Consider the following 22,768-nt stretch of genomic DNA (forward strand, 5'->3'; position numbering starts at 1 on the left):
ATTTTTCTTAATATATTTGATTCCAACCACTCGAGCAATGTTTTGGCTCTGTTTCTCTCTCCACATCATAACAGGGCACTGAAAGACAACACCTTCTATCAGAGTGTATTAATAAACTAGTCTCTGCAGTAAACAAAATTATATGTATATATCCTTGCATTTGCTCTAAACATTAGAAAGTTGGACTGTGTAGTTACATCAATGTGTTCTGGCTAATACAATTGTGTTTCTATGAAAATATTTTCTCTAATTTTGATTTGTGGATCAGGTACACTGTTTTCAAGTGTAACTTGAAAACAATTTTTAACTTTAATTATAGAGTGCAAAAAATAACTATGAAATAGATTTGAAAGAAGTAAAGAAACAGACATCAAGTAATATCCTGTATTATTTAAAAATACAGTATTACATATATTAAAAAGTTGCAATTATGGAGAATAGAATTAATTCCAGTTAATTTCATATTAAAGTTTACACAGTAATCTTAATTTGCTTGCAACCCTGCTCTCCCTAAAACATGAATCACAAGCAAACAGTGCATGAAAAACATCTGATAATCCAGATACAAAGTGCTGAGGACTGGAGCATCCTCTTGATGTTGTCACCTTTCTGCTCAAGCCTTTTGCATCCTTGAATTCTTAGTGCCTCAGAGGGTCTCCTTTCCCAATTAGAAGTCATGCTCTCAATTTCAGTACATATCAGTCTCTCCCAGCTGTAGGCAAAACTAGAACCACAGCCTGGACTGTAATTTTTACACGAGGTTAAACTGCAATCAAAAGGTGATGAAGACAAGCCCTCAAACATCTTAAAAAGCAACTGCTGAGTGACCTCTGACCAGTCCTGAGCTATTAACAGGCTGGGGAATGAAAGGCTGTTGAGGATATTAATGTACCTTAAATGAGTGGAAATCAAATTCAGAAAAATAGGAAGTAAATAATGAGAATGACACGTGCCACAAAACACAAAGGAATCAAAATATAGGAAACTGTTCAAATACACAGCCCTCTGTAAGAACTGTGACATTCAGCACTAGATCTTAAGTGAAAAAATTTAAACATTTTAGCAGAAGTTCATAAACCAATGGTTTTGTTCCCTCCATCACTCTACAAATATTTGACAACAAAAGGATTAAAGCTGAAATTAAAACATTAAAACTGAAATTCAATACAACAATCGATAACATTGGTAAAGCACTACAGGCACTTGGAGTCATCCTAAAATTATCATTTCAGTTTCAGTAGAGTCATAAATTAGAAGAACTTCACATAGACAAAACTATAAAACAATGACACAAAAGAACAAGCATACAATCTGGTCAAGGCAGTGCAAAAGATGAGTTTCATTTTGATCTAGGTAAAAAATACCTTATTTCTTTTTTCTTACAGAATTCTCTGAGACAGAATTGAGATTGTTCAGGCTTAGACTTATTTTGCTGCTGATAGCATTCAAGATCAAAATCACCCAAGAAACAGATCAATTCACAATTCATTTTTGCTCAAGTAACTTAGATGATTAACTTAAGATTTTGTAAAATACATTCCACATCAAGATCACGTGCCAAGCATTTGGGGTAAGTGTACTGTATACATCTGTTTCAAAAGAAAAGACTAAGTCATGTGCTTAGGAACTTCTAGAATACAACAGCCAATATAAAGTACTTTTAAGTATCATGACCTAATTATAAACTGAGCAAAAGGCATTAACTGCATCCTTGGTGACACACAGCAAAGGAAAAACGGAAGGATATTAAGTTTCAAATAACAGCTCAGGAGCAAGTCAGGTGGCAGATGCACCACGAGCACTCCATTAACCCACCATCACCTAAGGAAAGTGGCAAGGGAAGGAGCCTGCTCTCCTCTCTGACTAGCACTATGGTATTGTTAATCCTTAATCCTTCCAGGTTTACAAGACAAAGCAGTGTATTCTGCTATTTCCTGTTTCAGAGAAGAAAGCTGTAAGACACAATCTGTAGAGCAGCAGCTGTGTAAAGATTAGGTTTTGGTATAATGTCCCTGAGTGACCTTTTTTATTTCTCTTTCCTTGTTCTAAACAATGCTTACCTTTCAAGGTGGCCTTTTTCAATACCTTCATTGCATAAAGCTGTCTAGCATCTGATCCTGAGATTTTTTTGACAAGGAAGACCTGCATTAAAAATTAGAAAGAACTCTTAAAAGAAAATAAAAGCAAGTCAGATTAATTTTTTTTTGCTATGAAATTCAAGTAGTCACTATGATTTCAACGAAACTTTATTTGACACTTTTAGATTCTGCAAAGCCAAATCTCCTTTCATAATCTAAAAAGTTCATTCAGAGGATACTCTGCCAAATTAATTTTGGTCTAATTTAAGTCATTTCAGTGAGTAAAAAAAATAAATTGGATTCTCTCTGAAGTTCTTCCAAATTTGACACACAAAAGTCAGCTTTTTAAAATTAATCTCTAGTTTTATCTTAATGAAATTCAGAGGATGACACAGGAAATGTGCTGATAAAATAATTTTTAGATATGACCATAAATATGTGAACAAAATTTGATTCAGAAACCTATATAAATCCATGTATAAATAAATTTTAAAATCCTAGTGTTGCATGTAACAATAAAGAACAAGCAGCCTCAATTAAAGGGTGTTTCATTTCCTTCTTCAATATCATGGGATTTCTTGACTGGTATTGTTTTAAATACCCTTAACACAAAATTAATTCCAGTAGAGACAAATTTTAGATTTAGGAATGAAAAAAAACCCAAGTACCAAAACCAACTGTCACAGGTTTTCTGGCTGTGGACATGTATAGACACATGTTGTGGTACATGAGGAAGTTAAACATGTCATGTGAAATTAGTTTGATGTCTGGTTTTGTGCCCAATTCTCACTTATGTTAACATTCCTTGCATTACCCAGAGAATACCAGATCATTATCAAGAGACCTTGAAAAGCATGCTAATCTACTTTTTTTAAACTAAATGGGAAACAGAGACAGCTTCACAAATTATTAGAACAAAATGATTAATGGATTTTTAAAAGATATTAATGATTTTTGCATAAAGGCTAAGACAATTGAGAAAAACTGGCATTTTTGGAGAAAATTGTGTCAGCTAGACAGTTTATTATTTTTGTTTTTTTAAAAACTCAAATTCCCCCTTCTCCCTCCCATTAAATTACTGAATTTAATATTTTCAATAAAAGAATTGCTGAAATGATCATTTATTAGCTTACTTTTCCTTGCTCTTGAATGATTTACTTCTCGTGATCTGAAGATTTCCAAATAAAAACTTGGTTATGCTTCTGAATTAAATCAAACCTTTGGAATCAGCTTTCCCAGGGAATTCTTACTAGTATGAGTACAAAATTTTATAGTTTCTAAGCACCTAGATTTCTAAACTTTACTGGAACAATAATGTGACTAAAAGTAACTTACTACCACCAAAAGAGAATTGGACCTATTTTTCTAATTTTCCACCCTAAGGTGGTTTTTTTACATGCTAGAGCTTAACATCACATTCAGAACTGCAATTGAGGCTGAAAACAGATATAAAGGTTCTGCTGTCCTGCCTTACATATTCCATTCAGTCTTGTCATGTGAACTTAATGTTTTGCTTTCAAGGTGGATTTGGACAACTAAAAGTATAAAAAATGTATCCCTAGTGAGATCTCAGTACTCATGAAATGCTAGAAACTTTGAGTCATTAACAGATGTTCAGATAAATATCAAGCTACATTGCACCTTAACCAAATTACACCAGATAATGAACATGACTGGGGTGTATCACATTTACTTCAGTTGCCATTATCGCCTAAAATTTGTTCATTACAATTGCACCATGCTACAAAAACCAGCTTCTGTACTGGTGATGTCCTACAGTTAGCAAGCAACAAGGAACACTTACCAAAAAAACATTTCAACCCTCACCCTCTCAAATAGAGAAGAGTAGTTAAGAGAAAAATGACATTTCATTTTAACAGTAAATACTGAATTACTTCATATCAAGCCATTTTTTCTATTGAACTTTGAAATCCACATATCATGCTAACATGAAAAAAAATTACTGCTTTAAAAAGATCTGTCACAATTACAGTGCCTAATTAGCACTAATTTAGAAAGCAGTTTTCACTTGCAACATTGCCTTAATGCAAAACTGTGACTGTTCTGAATATTTCACAACCAATATTCAATGTTATATTCCTGAATAATTGGCTCCACAAGAGTTCAGTTACCAACCTTTCCAAAGGATCCTTGTCCTAGTACTTTCAGAAGTTCAAACTGTGAAGGGTCTGCTTTCTCATGTCCTTCCTTTACATGGTGAGTTATTGCAATTTCTTTGATACTTCCTTCTTCCTGGCAGAGGAAAACAGAGGAATAAATTTAGATTAATGGTTTACAAATATTTACAAATTCACAATATGTTGGAAAATACCAATGTCACTGAACCCAATCAATTAGACAATGCCAAACATAGGGAAAAAACCATTTAGCAATGCTATTTGCATAATTAAGACAGCACAAGTTCAATAACAATATAGCTTAAACTTTTAGAGATGCACCAGGATCCAAACAATAACAGTTGACAGAAATCAGCAATTCCCAAGATTTTTCTCTTAGGCCCATATTATTGGGTTCATATTTCTGTTCCAGATTCACAACCAATTAATGGAAACCAATCTTGTTAAGAATTTAGTAATCTTAAAACACACCTGGAGTGTATCAAATGGACCAGATGTCTGGAAAGCCCTCCTTTTTAACACCTGAATGAGGAGCACCATGCTGCAGCAATGCCAATGCTCACCTTTTAAGATGGTGTGAGACTCAAGACATTTCCACACAAAGCAACTCTCTACCCCCACTTCAGCAGCAGACTCCACCAGCCACTGACAAAATTCTGTTGAAGAAAGTGTTCTGCCTTTCTTCTCAAGGAGTCTATCCTATAAAAGCTGCCCAGTCTTAATCTTTTCCCCTTCTGTGAGAAAATGGTCATCAGAAAGCTCTGAGCAGCAGTGAATCTTATCTCTTTGTGCTCTGCACTTAATTCAGTGTTTTCTGCACTGAATTTGAAAATCCCTGAAAAGTGACACTCCTTGCCACACAGGGAAAGAATTTCAGAGCTTACAATCATCAAGTACGTAAAAAAACCTGCATTCTTGTTAATGTCATCTGAAGATCTATCTAGGCATTACATGCAATCCAAGCTACTGCAAGTTAACACACAACTGATTGCTAGTTAACAAACAGAAAGCAATATACTATCTATAGTTTTAACTTCTTGTTCATCCGCTATGTCTTCTATTGGTTATGGTGAACAAAATAAATCTGAGAATACTTTCCATCTATTTATTGAGGAACTCTGACATCCATTTCTTAGAATTGCAGACTGGCTGACATTCAAAGATGCCTGGAGATCATCCTGTCTAACCCCATACCCTCTGCTCAAGCAGGGCCACCCAGAGCCAGGACCTGAACATCTCCATGGATGGTGACAACCTCCCTGTGCAGCCTGTACCAGGGCCCAGCCAGCCTGACAGTGAGAAAATGTTTCCTGATGTTCAGACAGAAACTCCTGCATTTCCCCTTTTGCCCATTCCCTCTGGCCCTGCCACCGGACAGCACTGAAGAGAAGCTCTTTGCACCCTCCCTTCAGGCTGGTTGAACATCATTTCACCATTGTGAATCCATGCTGAATAAGCCCAGCTACCCTTTGGTACTCCATGCATACAGGAACACTCTGTTTCTCCATGATTTCCCTGAGGATTAAAGCCTGGCTGACCAACCTGTAGTTCCCTGGATCCTCCTTCTTTTTGAAGACAGGAATTGACAATCACTTTCCTTCAGTCCTGCCACCTCTCCCAGTAATTGTGATAATTAGAAAATAATCAACAGTAGCCTCACAATGACAGCAGGTCCCTCAGCACTCAGGTGCATTCCATCAGTGCCCACAGACTCAGATGCACTCTATTTGCTTATCAGGGCCCACAGACTTAGATACACCCTGTTTGCTTAAGTATTCTCTAACCTACCCAGGGGCAGGACCTGAGGGAATGGCCTGAAGTTGTGTCAGAGAAGGCTTAGGTTGAATATTAGGAAAAGGTTCTTCATCCAGAGGGTGGTTGGGCACTGGAACAGCTCCCCAGGGAAGAGGTCACAGCACCAAGTCTGACAGAGCTCAAGAAGCATTTGGACAATGCTCTTGGGCACATGGTGTGGGTGGTGATGGTGCTGTGCAAGACAAGGAGCTGAGCATCAGTGATCTTGATGAATCTCTTCCACACCAGGATATTCTATGATTTACCTCTAAGACTATGTCCTCCTTGCTCCAGTCTTTTCCTTCATCTATATGCACCAAAATGTGCACTAATTAGCTATAGTGATAGGTTAGTAGAGGCCAAGTTCTAAAACTGTGTTTCTGAAGCACTAATTTGTAAGATTTTCAAGTGTTCTGCAAAATTTATGTGCGTGAATAAGTGGTGAAAGTACCCTTTTGCATCTGATCATTTCAGTACTGTATATAAATGCAAAGCAACTGTCCACCCAGGTCAGCATATTCCAACACATGCTTCTCCCAAACAGACAATTCTTCTTCAAAAGATTCTTTTTTTCAAAAGATTACAAAGTTGGAAATGAGTTGCACACAAGAAATCCTGAGAGTGTGTCATAGTCAGTATATATTAAAAAACTCCAGCATGTGATTTGGAATAATGCACAGAACATGCTGGCAACTTTTAAAATCAGGGAGTGAAAAAAGATATTTTAGTGTGAACAATTTAGTTTTAAGAATAGTTTTAGAAGATCCAAGACAAATCCAAGATGTCCTCTATGTTTAGGTGGCTGTTTCCATTTTAAGACAGCCAAATTGTGCATGTGTGTGCACACAGTCATGCTGAGTACTCCACCTAATAACCTGAACTTCTGTGTCTTTTCAGGAGAAAATGCTACCATTGTTGATTACCAGCTGAATCTTTATAGAGTCTGAAAGAAATATTGTTGAATAAATTGCTAGTGGACATTTTTGGTTTTATATTTTATATTATAATGTGATGTGATCAGTGGGATTACATACTACTTCAACCACCCACTGAATCTTAGAGAATCCCAAGGGAGGAACAGAATAGCTCAGCAAACCAGAAACAGACTGCCACACACACATTACTTCAGATACTTTGATCCATTTCTGCTTAACAGTTTTATCTATTTGCTCCCTGGCAATCTTGGGAAAGTCAAGAACATGTGAAACACAATGCAATCAAATCTTTTTTATTTACTGCCTTCAGGGATGCAAAGCAATCAGGTGGACATAAGAAGGACATGGAACTGTAGGAGCAAATCCAGAGGAGGGCTATGAAGTTGGTAAGATGCCTGGAGCTCCTCCCTGTGAAGTCAGGCTGACAAAGCTGGGGCTGTTCAGCCCACAGGAGAGAAGTTTGCATGGAGAGCCCACAGCAAGTTCCCAGTATCTGAAGGGGACTGCAGGGAAGCCAGAGGGGATCCTTCAGCAAGAACTGCAGTGACAGGACAGGGAGTAATGGGGACAAACTAAGGAAGGGAAATTTAGGTTAGGTATTAGGAAGAAATTCTTTACTATGAGGATGGTGAGATACTGGAACAGGTTGCCCAGGGAGGTTGCAGATGCCCCAACCCTGGCAGTGTTGAAAGCCAGGCTGGGTAAGGCCTTGAGCAACCTGATCTAATGGGAGGTGTCCCTGCCCAGGGCAAGTGGGCTAGGATGAGGTGACCTTCACGGTCCCTTCCAACCCAAATCCTTCTATGATTCTATATTGCTTTAAGGGCACTACAAAACTCAACAAGAACAAGAAAATATATTAACTTGCTCTCTATACACAAACAAAAATTATTATTTTTGAATGCTATGCAATTATTATGCAACCATCTTTCCAGTGGTTATTTTGAGCACCCTCTAAAAAACAAAACAAACCCCAAACCACCACTTCACATTCCTGCTACCAAGAGAATATTCCCAGGCTTTGCATTTTCTCAGGCTCAGTTACTCTTTAGTCCATAAAAGGCAGCCCTAATAGAACTCTGTTTTAAACTAAAAGGAACTCTAATGATATCCAGCTTGAATTTGTTGGTAACTCTCATTTGGGAGCAAGATTTATGATGAGTGGTTGTCCACAAATTTGCAGTTTCCTTTTCTGACATGACTGCTGAATGTTATTTTAACCTAAACAGTGTTCTGCAAATGCAGTTAAAAACACAAAAGCTAAGGCTTTTCTAGAAACACAAATTATATGCAGAGGTAATCAAGCCTCTCTATCTACCTGAATTAAAACACAAATCTTATACACTGTAGAAAGAGATCTCTATTCTCAACCAACTGCACTAATTACATCAGATTAAAGATGTTGTCTTGCAGAAAAGTGGAACAGAAGCCAGCTGTTCCATCTGGTACTGAATTGCTTGATCATTTCTTGGTACCTGGCAAAAACATTTGTCCCATGTGATCAATTGAAAATAAATGAGATGCTGGAATGCTTGGGTTCTCTGCTCCTCTCTTCCATTCCTTGACACCTTTCACACAACTACAGACAGTCAACTCACCAGCTGCAATGGTGGGTTCTTCCTTCTAGTTACAACTATACCCTACTGCCTACATTTCATTTCTGTTATTTAAAAGCTTGGAAAGCTCCCTTTTCTCAAGCATTGTACTGCAGCATGGTCTAAATGAAAGTCTCAAGACGCGATTTCCTCTTCTAGGCACACAGTTCTCTCAAGGCCTTCTTCACACTATAAAGTTACACTGCCCCAGAAAGCCATTTAAAAAAATCCCTAAAACAACCATGTGTGTCAACTTTTAAGTAGTTGCTGCTGGCTTCCACTACAGTGAAACTAAATGTGGAATACAAGGAAACAAACAGAAGGTAACATTACTCTGAGTTTACTTAACAATGTAATAGTGTTAAATCAACACTGGCCTAGAAAGGAAATGAGTGACAAAGAGGTTTAGGTATGAATTTAAAATACCATATTCCAGAACAATTTCCTGTACTGATCCAGTCTATTCCGGGCAGTATCTCCATATAAGTAAGATTATAGTAATATATTTCACAATATATGTCTGTGCACAAGAACACACAAATACACATAGGAAAGAACACCAAATGGACTGTATGGCACAGACAAAATCTGAATGAAAAATTTTATAAAAAAAAAGGGGATTCTGCAACACCTAGGACAGCTCATTTTTATCTTAACTAATCAGCTACAAATTGGAATAGGAAACATGCTTGCCAGTAAAACAAAAGGACAGACACCTTCTAGGGAAGCAGTGAAAAACTATTTAATCATTATCAGACTATAAAACTAATAGTTTTTATTAAATCATGTTTCTGGGAAAAAAACTCCCAATATTTTAGGTACTTAAGTAACAATTAAATAATAATTTTACTTCTAGTAATTGAATTTATGTGAATTTCCTTTACCATCACTTTTTAATTCAAAAGTAAATTAACCCTGCTGCAAAATAAAATATTTGTATTTGTTTGAGATCTTATTACAGGAACAACTAATAGATAATGTGTTAAAAGAAAACCAGACTTCAAACCCTAAAGGAAGTAGAAACAGAGTCTTACGAGGCATGTATTTCTCAGTAGTAAAGAAAAAGTCCAGAAAAACAAGAGTTTACTTATACATAGACTCTTCTGCAACTTACCCTTCAGAATTCTTTATTTTCAATAAGAAACCTGAGAACTGCTATGTGTAAAGAAGTGGCCCATGCAGAGCTGGATGGCATAAGCTCATCAGTGCAGAACAAGCTGTGTGTTATCTGCAGACCTTTCTCTGAGCAGTATGGTCCAGGGACAGCTGAAAAGCTGCTCTAGGACTACTAAACTGGGCTCTGAACTGGTATTTAGGAGAACTACCAGTAAAACCCACAATATCATTGCAACACTCATTAGTGTTTAAATTGTAAACATTCAAAAAATGGAAGCATTCTTAAGTCTACAAATTTTACATTAAAAAGACAGAGAAATAATCAACTAAAGACTAAAATAATTTTAAAAAAATCTGTAAGTGTATGCTGCAATACTGGTAAAATCATTCACAAGGAAATACTCCAAATCATCTAATTAGGCAGCACAGGATCAGATCTGTGCTCTTACTCATAGCAGGAAGTGGAAAGTCATTCAGAATAATGAATATTAGCACATCCAAACACCACAGGAGTCTCACTGCACCTAAAATTCTCAGCCTCAGCTCTCTGAAAAAAATGCATAAGCAAAGTGTGAACTTGCATGATGACAAGTGCTTGGGAAAGAAATTTCAAAATACTGGGGTAGAAATAGGAAATTCAGCAAGAATGTACTTTTAAAGAAGTGTAAGAACTAGACACGAATTAGCTTAAACACAACATCAAAGAATAAACTGCTATGTTACATATGGAACGTGTACTTAGGAAAGGTATTTCTGGAAGACAGATTTCTCCTTTTCTTGACACTGAAAATTACAGGAGTATGAGTAGACATATTTTAAACACTTTAATCTTAAAGACAGCATATTTTAGATAACAGTTGTTAAAAAATTAATTTGTTCATCAGCTTCATGATGGGGGACAAAGACTTGAGTATATACTTTTCAATATACTGAAAGAATAAATTAAAATTATGATATGCATATATTATTCCAAAGGATAAAAGCAGCAGCTACCTAAAAAATGTGAAGTTTTAATGCAAAAATAATAATGGACCAGAGTATTTATATTGCTCCTACACAGAGATGGCATTTAAGGGGTGTAAAGTCATGAAGTGATTTAGAATTGGAAAGGTGAGGGAAAAAAAAGTACAGGGAAACATTTACAGCTTAAGACATTCAAACATTAAAGTCAATAGCATGTGACTCTAAAAGTAAACTGGGCCCATCCTGAACAGAAAGAGTGACTGCATAGTCTCTGCTGTCCGCTTTGTTCACTTCAGTGAAATTACACTAAACAGAAAGCTGACTGAAAGCAAGATACCCAAAAACTAAGATTTCTAACAAAGACAGGCATGCACAACAAGACTGGGGGGCTGGAAGGGTCCAGGAATATTTTATCTGAGTCTGTTAGTGTGCGATTTAAAAAAATCAAATTAAAAAAAAAATCTTTTGGACTAACTATGCAAAGAACAACAAAAAACCTGGCAGGTTTAATTTTCTTACCATACCAAGAGCAAAGATAGGTATGTGCAGTACATGCCACAAGTACCTATAGATTAAGGCTTTTTGAAAGAACATTTTATTTATTTTTGACATGTTGAACACTTTGAAAGGGTTTGCATCACTTTTTGAATTATTCTGAGGTCTGTTATTGTGGAAAATGGATGTTCTTATTTGATGACAAAAAAGGAGTAACAGAAGCTAAAGGCTAAAGAAAATAAATGACTCCTTCACCATACCCGAGTTCTACCTGGGACAAATTCAGGAACAGATTTCTGAGAAAGTGCTCTTTATAAAAGGTTGATTAAGAAAATTCCTGAAGTCATTATTGCATGAATAACCATCCTATCTTGAGTCCTTTGCATCAGGAAGGGGATATTGAAGATAACACACAACATCCACACGCTGTTACAAGGAGGGACCCAGGAGGACTGAGTGCAAAACAAGGCTGGCTGCATGTTCACTTTCCCATGAAATGAGCATTACCCAGATGAAGGTGAAAATTTCCTCAAAAGTGCAGTAAATTTCAGCTGACAAATGACAAAATACTGATCTAACAGCTCCCCCTCTACAGACTTCTTGGCTTTACAAAATATAGCAAGAAACACAGCACCAAACCTGTAACATCAGAATAGAAGGTTTCATGGTTGAAGAAAGTAAAAGGCCACAGATCAACCCCTTCTGCAGCTAATAGAGATGGAAGTTATGAAATTAAGGACATAAGAAATGAACAAGAACAAACTATTAACCTCACACTCATTTGAGGTAAAATCTCTAAATTTTACAACACAATTTTTGGACAGAAAGAAACCCCTCTGTCATATCTTTGCTTTTAGAACTGCAAAAAAACTTGGCTATCAGCAGGACTTTTAAATAAACTGCCATTTTCCAATAACAAGCACACATCACTAGGGTAGATGTGCTATACATACTCAAGTTCATAAAAACCCAGTGGGAAGGAAATCTGACACATGCAAAAAATCCTTGGACGGGTTCAGTAATCATAAAAGTTCTTCCCAGACACCAAACATTGTTGACATGCTGACCAAAACCTGTAAAAATGAGGCTAAGGCTTTGACTTAGCATAAACATCAGATAAGAAGATTAACAAATTTTAATCTCAATAAATAATTAAAACCTTTATAACAGCTAAGCCATCTTAAGCAACTACTGGAGAAATTAATTTAAATACTGATAATCCTGGTTCCAATATTACCAAGGTTTCACCTTTACCTGTTAATTCTGTACTGCCTTACAGAGTAAAGAAGGTACAAAACAGAACCATCTTTGACATACAGTTACATACAGACATAAGTCTTAGTTATGATTTAATTTGCTTCTTAAAGACTTTTTCAGATTTTTCACTGTAAAGTGATTTTCTAGCTCATGTTCTTTTAAAGTCTTCACTGACTTTTTTATTTTTACTGCTTGATTGTTCATGTTATTATGGAAGCCTCTGCATCACTGATTTCTGCTGCACATAGAGCAATAACAATTCCACAATTCCAGCCACAACCCTCCTGCCTCTACCTGCAGTGAGCACAGCTGCTGAGGGACCAGCCATGGGGCTGTGTTCAGTGGGTACTGAGAGCCCTTCCAAGAGTCACTGCCTGACAAAACCAAGTCAATCCCCCAAACTGAGCACTTTGAACACACTTGTGACTTTAACATTTCTTTTAAACAGACCCTATGAATACATTAAAAAATGTTGGTGGATCCATCAGAAACTCTTTAGGGAACTATTTAATGAATATGTTCTGCTTAAAATCACATACTACAGTATTTTTTGTATCTATTTTATATGGGGATAATTTACCCATGAGAAACAGCCAGAATCACCATTAGGAAGGATCACAGTTCTGGATCTTCAACTTCTATGGTCAGGAATCAGAATAAGAAAAAAGAAATCCTTTTTTGATAGCTTTGATCATAACAATTAAGTCAAAACCATTTTGCCACTATTGGCAAACACCTCCCTTAAACATCAGCTATTTTTCAAGATAAGACCTAAATCAGTGTATCAGTCCTAAAATGGGGGTATGCTGTTGACCATACAATTATCAAAAAAAGCAATCCAAATGTGCAGCAGCCAAGATACTGCTTTTATCATTGTTCATTTGTTAGTATTGATTATGTAGCAACATAGATTTTTCCATTTTCATTACGGAAGTAGCAGCTTTGCTTTCACCCCTCTTAATCTCTTTTCAGGAATGTTTTGCTTCCTTTAGACAAATGCACTTTCATGAAGCACATGTACATTTAGTACCAGCAAAGATAAGGCTGAAAACAGAAAAATGGATTCCCCAGCAATTTATTACCACTGCTCCAACAATGGCTATAGGTTGCCTTTTACTACTTTGTTAGCCTTCACTGTACTGCTAAGAGCTCTGCTGCACATGGCTGTGTTTGTCTGTCACAGGCATCATAATGTTGATCCCCACAATCAAATAAACTATTTCTGAAGTACTGACTATGATATTAAACCTTGGTGCTGAAGTTACATAAAGCAGTTATGTCCTGTAAGGACAGTAAGCTTACTGGATATCAAGTGATTTTAAAAGGATGACTCAATGTTGGCACAGTTCCCCAGCTCATATACCGAACTTCCTTTTCCTCCCCTCCCTTGAGTCAGGAAGTCTCCTAGATGCATTTTTACTTTCCCAACTTGTTACGAACATAGGATAAATTTTAAGCATTATCTGCAGAAATTAGACCCTCCTTTTGAGTTATACTTTTATAAATAATAAAGAACAACAAACTGAAAACCAATTACTTTTACCTCTTCTACCAGAGCTTATAGAAATCTTCATTAAGATAAAAATGGGAATTAAAAATGTGAAGAATTCACCAGTCTAGGTGTTTTTAAATACCTTAGACACATTTTATATACATTCATATATTCTATACTTTTTATACTCCTACCCTCAAATTCAAAACTATCCTAAAAATAAAACTCACATTGCAACAAGTACTTCACAATCTTCCACCACTTTGGTAAGCAGTGTTAGTGAGCTAAATCATGGACTAAAATCCTTTCCTTATAACTGTGACTAATATTCAATTTGAGTCACTTATAGAAGTAGCCACTACTTATCTGCTCATACACAAACAATTGTTCTAAAAACCCTCCTTCTGAAGTAGCAATTATTCCAATACAACCAAAAGCAAAGCAGTACCATGCATAAAATTAAGTCAAGCTGATCTAAGGATATTCTGTGTATGCTGTCTGTTTTACACTACTACCAAAGAAAAACAAGAGTAGAGCAGAAGTTCTAAATGTGGACAATCTGAAGTCAGAAACCAAGGCCTTCACAATTTATTCTTTGCTTCTTTTTAAGAGATGGAAAAACCTACAATTTCAACTAACAGCATATCTCTTGATGCAGACAGCATCTATTGTTTTACCTGATAGAAAATAAGATTTCTTAAAGAAAACTTGATTTGTAAATGTTTAGTTTCAGGGTCTGGCTTTTTTTTTTTTTATTTTTTATTCTTAAATTGTTAAGTCTTTTAGAGGAAAACAATTTGTAGAGATAACAAAGAAAAAATTGTATTAATGTATTTATTCCTCAGCCTCTTTCTACTCTTTTTCATTTTTGGCTTCTTCTGCAACAATTTTGAGATCTAGAAGGATGACTATACCTGTATTTGTTTCATATAGACAACTCACAAAATGAAGACTGTAACAAACCTGGTTACTGAGACAGAACTCCACTTATTCTTTTGGTAGTACAGAAGAAGCCAGAAAGGACTTTGAAGAATGAATGCTGTCCCAGAGAAACAAACCAGAGGACAGGTAAGGCCCTACGGACAAATGTGGTTCACCAGGCTGCAAGTGTCATTCTGAAAATGCTTTCTTTCCTTAGAATGAAAACACAAAAGGACAGGACAGGAGTAGGACACTCCCCCTTCCTCCCCAAAGGATCTGTGAGCAGTAGGTTGTTTGGCAGGTAAGCTGAGGAATTCCTGTAAGCATTTTAAAAGCTCAATGTCACCAAAAGCAGTTTTGCAATGCAGTTCTCTTTTGATCAAGCAGCACAAAATTATCTCATGAACTGAAATGAGCTCGTCAGCATTGGAAAAAAATACTCATTGGGTGGAACTTTCATTTCCCAGTAACTCTGATATAAATTTTTTTCCTACTTGGTAAGCACTAACAGAGAATTGCAATTAAAAAAAGCCCCAAACTATTTAGAAGGAAAAATAATCCCTGAGCATACTCAGCACTAATCTATGAAAACTATGAATCCTGTTTTATTACCATAATTTCCTAAATATATATTGGACTCTATATGGGTTGAAAACCCATAGTTTGGTGTGCAATAGCTAGCACCTTAAAATCAACAGAATGTTTAAGACAACCTAACCAGGCTGCTGTAAGTAGATAAAACGATGTCATTATTTGACCAAATATCTGAGGAACACCTTTCATGTTGCCTGTGGAAAAGAACTGCAATTCAGGACTATGAGTTGATAAGTATATATTTTATAAGATTTACGTTAAAAATCTCTTGATTATAATGCAATCCATGTTATATTGTTTTACATTCATATCTTGTTTTGGTGTTTCACTTGTGGCAAGAAAATTCCATTTCATTTTTTAATATGCATTGCAAAAACTAATACAAATTGTTTAAACCAGTACATGGGCTAGTAGGTGTCTACTGCTTACAAGTTAACAGACCCTCACTTAAGTCATGACACAAGAAGGTCATGGGGTTTTGGTTTTTTTACCCCCTCACTGAAAAGTATTTGCAGACCTACAAAAGGATAAATGTGAAAACTGATTTGACTTCCAATGATAGAATGTTTACATGTAATGTTAAATAGTTCTGAAACAGTGCTTGGCACAATACAGTACTCCACTAGTAATTCTTCTCAACGTAAACCAAACTTTTTAATGCTTAAATATATGCCCAACAAGGCAAATTACACAAATTAAACATTTCCTATGACTAATTTATCATTTGAAGTAACCCTAACCCTGTTATGCAAGTATCACTACTCTTCACACCATTTCAGAAGTAAATTTAAGATATGAATATGCCCGAGTAATTTTAACTATCACCACACAGAGCCATATTTTACAGTTTAAAGCACTATATTAAGATCAAACTATTAAAATTAGTTAAAATTACCATTAAGTATTAAAAATACAAAGGCTTTTAATAAAACTTGACTCTCAGTGAGAAAACATGCAACTAAGCTCACAATTAACAACCCCCACCTCCCCATAAAATACAAGTTTTATTATTTACATACAGGTAACAATTTCCTAATAAGGCTAAATTTTATCAGCAGGTACCTTAGAAACTTCTATAACATACAAACATACCAGAGACTTTTTTTTAAAGGAAATACAAAACACTTTGTATCCAAACAACACTGATCCCTAAGCAGCGAAAGACTAAAACTGCTCTGAAATCCCAAGCTAAACAAAAGTAAAACTTTCCCCGTTATTCTCTTAAATAATAAACTAAGCTCACCCGAACAGAGCGAACACGCAGAGGCAGAAACTTAAACATGACTAAGAAACCATGATGTTTGGATTTTCTGACTGAGCGATCAGAAGTCTAGCAGGGAAGACCAACCCTGGCGTTTTGCTGTGACCAGCTGTTCCGGCAATTAGAAAATTTCCTGTCAGGCAAGTCAGACACAGCTGGGGGGTGGGGAGAGAGAAAGGGGAAAAAAAGGTCAAAAAGAAAAGAAAAGACATTAAAAAAAAGACATGGATTTCACACACACACATACATAGAGAGCTGTGAAAGAAAATAATAATAAAGAAAGACTGGGCAGCAGTGGTATTCATGCTGCTGATACTTACAGAGATCAGCACAGGAAACTTAAGCAGATTGCCTGATAGCAACAGGCTGTTGCAGATGTTACTGATTCCTGGTTCCCAGAAAAGAACAACAGAGACCAGCATCTCTTTCAGAAATCACACTACTACACAACATTTCACTGATTAAGCACAGTAGCAAGTATTTTAAGTTCTATATGTGATTACTGTATTTTTAAGAATTTAACTTTACAAAAGATCTCACATATCATTATCTTATAGACTTCAATGCAGAATGCCTACAGGTTGTTTTTATTTACTACAATTTAGTGGGAGGACCAAAATGACCTTGTACCGAGTCCTTTGAAATACTGCACATAGAAAATGCTACACAGATGTTCTAGGCCAAGGCAAACTGCAGAAATATTTAAATTGGATTGCCCAGCTCAAATGTCTGACTTATGCACCAATATTGTATTGCTCTGTAGAAAGTGAAATTCTTGAAGTAAAAAATATTCCTAAGCTTTCCTTCAATGTTTAAAAAGCCCCAGACACTTCAAATGTTTTAGGAATTAGAATTCAATTTATTTACTGCGAAGAGTAAGAGAGGAAGTTTTAAATTTGATCTCTCTAGATTTACTACGGGAGCTATTTTCCTGAATATTGACACTATGTTTAGCCTTTTTGATACTTGTTAAAACAAGGAATTGCAAAGTACAGGCTCCTTTAGTTGAACAAGATTGTTTTTCAAGTAATAAATAAACAAAGGCAAGTAAAAACCTTTAGGCAAAGGCATATACAAGTATTCAGCTATAAACATATCCAGGTGATTCTGTTTAGTGACTGTGTATCAAAGGAAACATACAGCAAAATACTCTAGTCCTGCTTGCACAAGGCATGAAAACAAACCCACCCTGCACACAGCTTCCCTTGACTGGGTTCTAACAAATATCTGGATTACTTCATTTTTTGTTATATTTTAATTCCTCTTCAGAAGACAAAGCCAGTAATTTAAGTGACAGACCACATTGCTATCTCTAGCCCACATCCTGGCTCCCTACAGTATCAGTTTCTAGCATTTCCTTTAAATTGGGATTACACATCTCCTCACCATGGGCCAAGATCCTCTTGTCAAAATGGAGAGGTGAAATAAAGACCTGACTTTAGCCATATCCCAGAAGAAAAATTGTGCCCTTTTAGTGTTTTCTTGTATTCCTCTGGGTCTTTATTTGTGTCACATCTGCAGGGACAATCTTTCAAACTCTGTGTACTGAATATACACAATTATTATGATAATAAACACAGGCCTTCAGGAACTGCTACTACACAAAGGAGGACTTTGTAACTCAACTGAGGGCTTAGAAGTCCTCAATGCCAATGTGCTTTTTACAGTCCAGTGTGGTACAGCCTTTTGGGAAGCAGTCCTTCCTACAGCAGCAGTAACACAGCATAAAGAATTATTAAACATTAGTTTCAAGATGAACAAAGCTTCTTGAACACAAGAAGCTTACTGCAACATAAGGATTTAAAATGCTTCATTAATAGCATAAAATTTACTTGAAACTTTCTTCTATTCATTCAAATTTGTAGCTACTTTTTCTTTCAAAACTGAAATACCTCAAGAATTTAATTTTGCACTTGGAAAACTTAAAAGAAATTTAAATAAATAAATGGTAGACCATTCAAGTTCTCTGCCATTACCTTGTAAAGAATAGATGCAATTACACTAAAAGCAGAGGGACCAGGAATCTTCAAGCCACTAAATTAAACCCTGTTGTACCAGAAAGAGCTAAAGGCAGAAATGGAGAGTAAATGGTAAGAGCAGCTCTAACTGCAATATTACTTAAAGATGAAAAGATACTGTGGGTAAATAATAATTTTCTTCTCTTGTGGCTGTAAAGGTAAGAGTGTATTTTGCTGCAGATATGCTGTATCTGCTAAGGGTGATGGGAATAAGGCATTTCAACTGAAACATTTGCACAATTACTGACTACTGCTCTCCAAAACCTTTTATGTGACCTCTCAGAGAAGTACAAAGCACAGTGCTCAGGGGTCACTGGGGTTACTGCACAACAATAGCTCTCCTATAACTGGCATGAGTCTGGCAGGTGGAAGAAATTTCTTGTGCTCTGGGAGAACACAGCCTGCATGGTTCCCAAAGAGCACCAGCAGCCAACCAGAAACATTACGATACAAACTACACAGCTCACTTTGAGCATCTCTCAGAAGAGAGCTTGCCCTTTTAAAAATTCCTTCATATATGAAGGAGACAGGTTAGAGGGCAGCAATCCCCAACAGGGAAGTCTCTGATAAAAAGAAGAAACTGCTCCAGCAAGTTGCTTCCCCAACTGAAAATCTTTGATAAGGATTATATTATACTTGTTTATCAGGAGACACAACTGTCTCCAAAACAAAGGGAATGTGGTGAGCCTGTCAGTCACAGTCCCATCAATTGCAGAACTCCACTTGCACAATGCATTTCCTTCTCCTCCAGTACAGAAACATAAAGTGAGTTCATCTCTCTCCATCCCCTCCTCATTGTTTAAATTGGATGATCTGAGTTTACAAAAATTAAGAGAAATGCTGTCTAGACTTTCAAGAGAACAGAGCTCACAGACACTACAGAGAGCAGGAGAAATGAAAACTGCTGGGGAACTCTCAAAGCAATAGAGAACATTTGGGAATCCATGAGTTGTACTGAATGCTGAAAGACTGAATATAAGTGGAGTCCTTCAGGTAAACTGACAATCTCCTATACCCTCAGTTTGAGAACTGTAACAATGCAAATTAAGTCTTTACAGTGCTAGAAAAGCAAGGCTCTGTAGCATGGATTGCTTTCAATTATTTGCAAAAAACCAAAGAAGCAGTGCACATATGGAATAAAAAGTCCTTGTTTGACAAAGGTCAACAGTTGAGGAACAGAGAGGTATTTTTTTGAGTTTTCAGAAGCAGAATAATATACTTTTCTTCATAATAAATACATTTGTATAGCCAAAGCAGCAATATTCTATTAAACAGGGGGTGTGGCAGCTTCCATCTGTCAGTTTACAGGCTTTGCAGGGCTACCATCTGTTTTCTCTCCATGTAACAAGTAAGCAGCTTGACTTTGAACATTGCTTACACTCTCAAATTATTTAAATTTTCTGACCAAGATCCAGAACATATCCTGCAACTAAGACACCAAATGCAAAAGAAGTCACTCAGAAAATCCAGTAGAACACATTAAGGAAATTTTTGCTGTAATCTTTCCTCAACACCTGATGACATCTTAGGGGAAAAAAGTATTGCAGGGCTTGCCTTCTTTATATATTAGTTTGATATCTGAGAATTAACATCTCAGAACAATGGTCTGCACTGTTTACAAGGATGCTGTAACTTCATACATGAGGACCTGCAAGTTCATTCTCAGAAGCGTAAGATGCACCACATCACAAAGTTGCTAACAAAATTCATGCAAATTTCAGCAGAGTAGAGTGCTTTGGAAGATAATGAATTTCTAATTTTATTACATTAGACAAAAACCAAAAAGTATTCAGCCTTTTACAAAGCACAGTCTGGTCACTGAGAAGGAAAGGACTGGATTTAATTTTTACAGATGTAAATTGTTTGCCTAAAAAAACCCTTATTTGTTCCAGAATCAAGTTATTTGATTGCAAAATAAAATTAAATACACGAATACATATACTGAAGTATATTTAGTAGAATACACTAAAAGTAATGTAAGAATCACAGAATACTTTCAAGTACAAGTTTAGTATTTGCAAACCAAGTTACAAGTAGCTACACAAGTAGCCGTTTCAGCTAAAATTAAGTATCAGTCTGTAAATAATGAGAAATCCAAAACTTGGATTATGGATTTGAACACCTGTGAATCCAAACATTTTCCTAATGTTTAAGAAATTATAGCTATGTCTTAAAGCCTCTACCACACAGCCAAGAATTTTAATCAAAAAACTGACAAACATGCACACATGGAAAATTGGAATGTGAAGATTGTATCAGGAAAAGTAAAACAAACAACAAAATCAGAAATGCCTTTATTGTCATGTTAACAGATATGACTGTTCTTAAACATGGAAACTGTTACTGATCACCTGAGCAGGAATATCCAACAAATGATTAGAGCAGTCCTGAAACACTGCTTCAACTTGCCAAAAGACAAACAAAAGTTTCTGAAACACTGAGCTCTCACTAGTACAGAGTATTAGAAATTGAGGCTAAATGAAAATCAGCTAAAGTCTCTCTGAAATGTTTTAAAATCTAAAAATCGTTCAGTTTAGTTATGCTTTTTTCCTGAATTTTCCTGAATAATGTTCTCATCCTACATTATTTTCACAGATGAAGACACAACAAATGAGATTACCCCAGATTACTCTGAATTTAGAATTACTGCTTGAGTGATGGGGGCTGTTTTGCCCATGGCTGTAACTGGTGAATGAGCTCCCTCTCCTTATCTTGAGGTCCCCACCCCAGTGCTTTACAGGTTTAAATTGTAAATTGTAAGGTATTTGTGCATGTAAAACACAGAATCTCAGCACCAGTCAATCAAATGCAATACTTCAACAAAGAGATTGTATTGTCCACATGCTTCAAATTATTTTTCCAATGTATACTGAAGCCTTTTTTAAAATCATGCTTTTCTTATAAACTCTTTCAATAAAAAACACTGAGTAGGAAGACAATGGTCTTAATTTTCATCTCTCCTGACTACAAACAGATGTGTTACTTAAATTCTGTCAGGAAAACATAAATGAAAAAGACTTTTTAAGCTACTGACTTCTCTTTGCAAGCATTTCTTACTCTACCTTTGACTACCCACTGACTAGTCATTGTTACTTTAGTTGCATATTTTTAGTAAGAGGATGACAGCTACTGAGATTTATTTTATCCCCTTGATCAGCATGTTTCAATATTATTTGTTTTGATTTAGTTTTAATTCTATGTATGCCTTAATTCTGCTTGTTTAAAAGTAGGGCCAAAGCAAGAAGTCAAGGGTAGTAATATGACCCCACCACCTGCATTGAAGAGAGGTTCATCCCAGGTTTGAGCCTGAACAGGTTCCACTTCTGCCTGTACTGGGAAAAAAAACCCCTTTAATCCTTGCAGGTTACCAAAAAGAAATTTTCCTGCAACTTACAAATGAAAACTTCACTTCTAGTGAAAATAAGACTTTTTACAAAATCTTGGAACCTAATATTTTTCATATGTTTAACAAGTAGGCTTAAGCTAGTGGAATGCAGTGGTAATGCATCAGTTGTACTAAGTGTTTATTCAGTTACACAGAACCCAGAAAACAGAACATAAAGAACACAGCACAGATATGATACACTCTTCACATACACATAAAATGGGAAGCCATCTGTTAAACTAAGCTGCAGTTTCTGGTTAGCTTTAACTAGCAATAAAGCATGCAGCATGATTGCAACAGCTCAAAACAATTAATTTGCTCAGTTAACTTACTCAATCTCTATGGACACAGAGGTACAAAAACCAATGGCAGCACGAGAGTGAGAAAGGCAGCAAATAAAAAGCTTTAAATATCTTCCCCTTTCAGTAATGCTCACTTTAATTTTCACATCAGGTTAAGCTTCAGCCAGCTGCTCTTACGTTCATTTCCTGCTGGTCCCAGGTCATTTATGAGATACAGATAAAAAATTGTTGGCAACAAGCTATAAAGTCAGCTATAATCAGCACACTTGTTGCAATAAAACCAGAGTACTGAACGAGTTGACTTTTAAAAGAAGCAAGACTTTGAACCATACAGCATCTTGGATTCCTTAGAAATGGATATCTTTATAGCTCCTGATTTTCCTAAAACAATCACCAAATTTGAAACTCAGGCTTTCCTGTTAAT

The 22,768-nt window shown here is 36.1% G+C and overlaps 1 protein-coding gene across 2 annotated transcripts in view; it reads right to left on the minus strand.

The window, feature by feature from the left end:
* The window catches only part of RPS6KA3 (ribosomal protein S6 kinase A3), a 73,480-nt gene that overhangs the window by 35,733 nt on the left and 14,979 nt on the right, over positions 1–22,768 (minus strand). For both annotated transcript variants that reach the window (XM_054271420.1, XM_054271419.1), the window contains exons 3-4: positions 4,215–4,331; positions 2,061–2,142 (exon numbers count right to left, since the gene is read on the minus strand). In XM_054271420.1, coding sequence (XP_054127395.1) covers positions 2,061–2,142; positions 4,215–4,331 — 199 coding nt within the window. The remainder of the gene's footprint in view (positions 1–2,060; positions 2,143–4,214; positions 4,332–22,768) is intronic.

Source organism: Melozone crissalis, unplaced genomic scaffold (genome assembly GCF_028551555.1).
Source record: "Melozone crissalis strain CALT ecotype California unplaced genomic scaffold, PUWL_Pcris_2 ptg000013l_1, whole genome shotgun sequence".
In the NCBI taxonomy this organism is placed as follows: domain Eukaryota; kingdom Metazoa; phylum Chordata; class Aves; order Passeriformes; family Passerellidae; genus Melozone; species Melozone crissalis.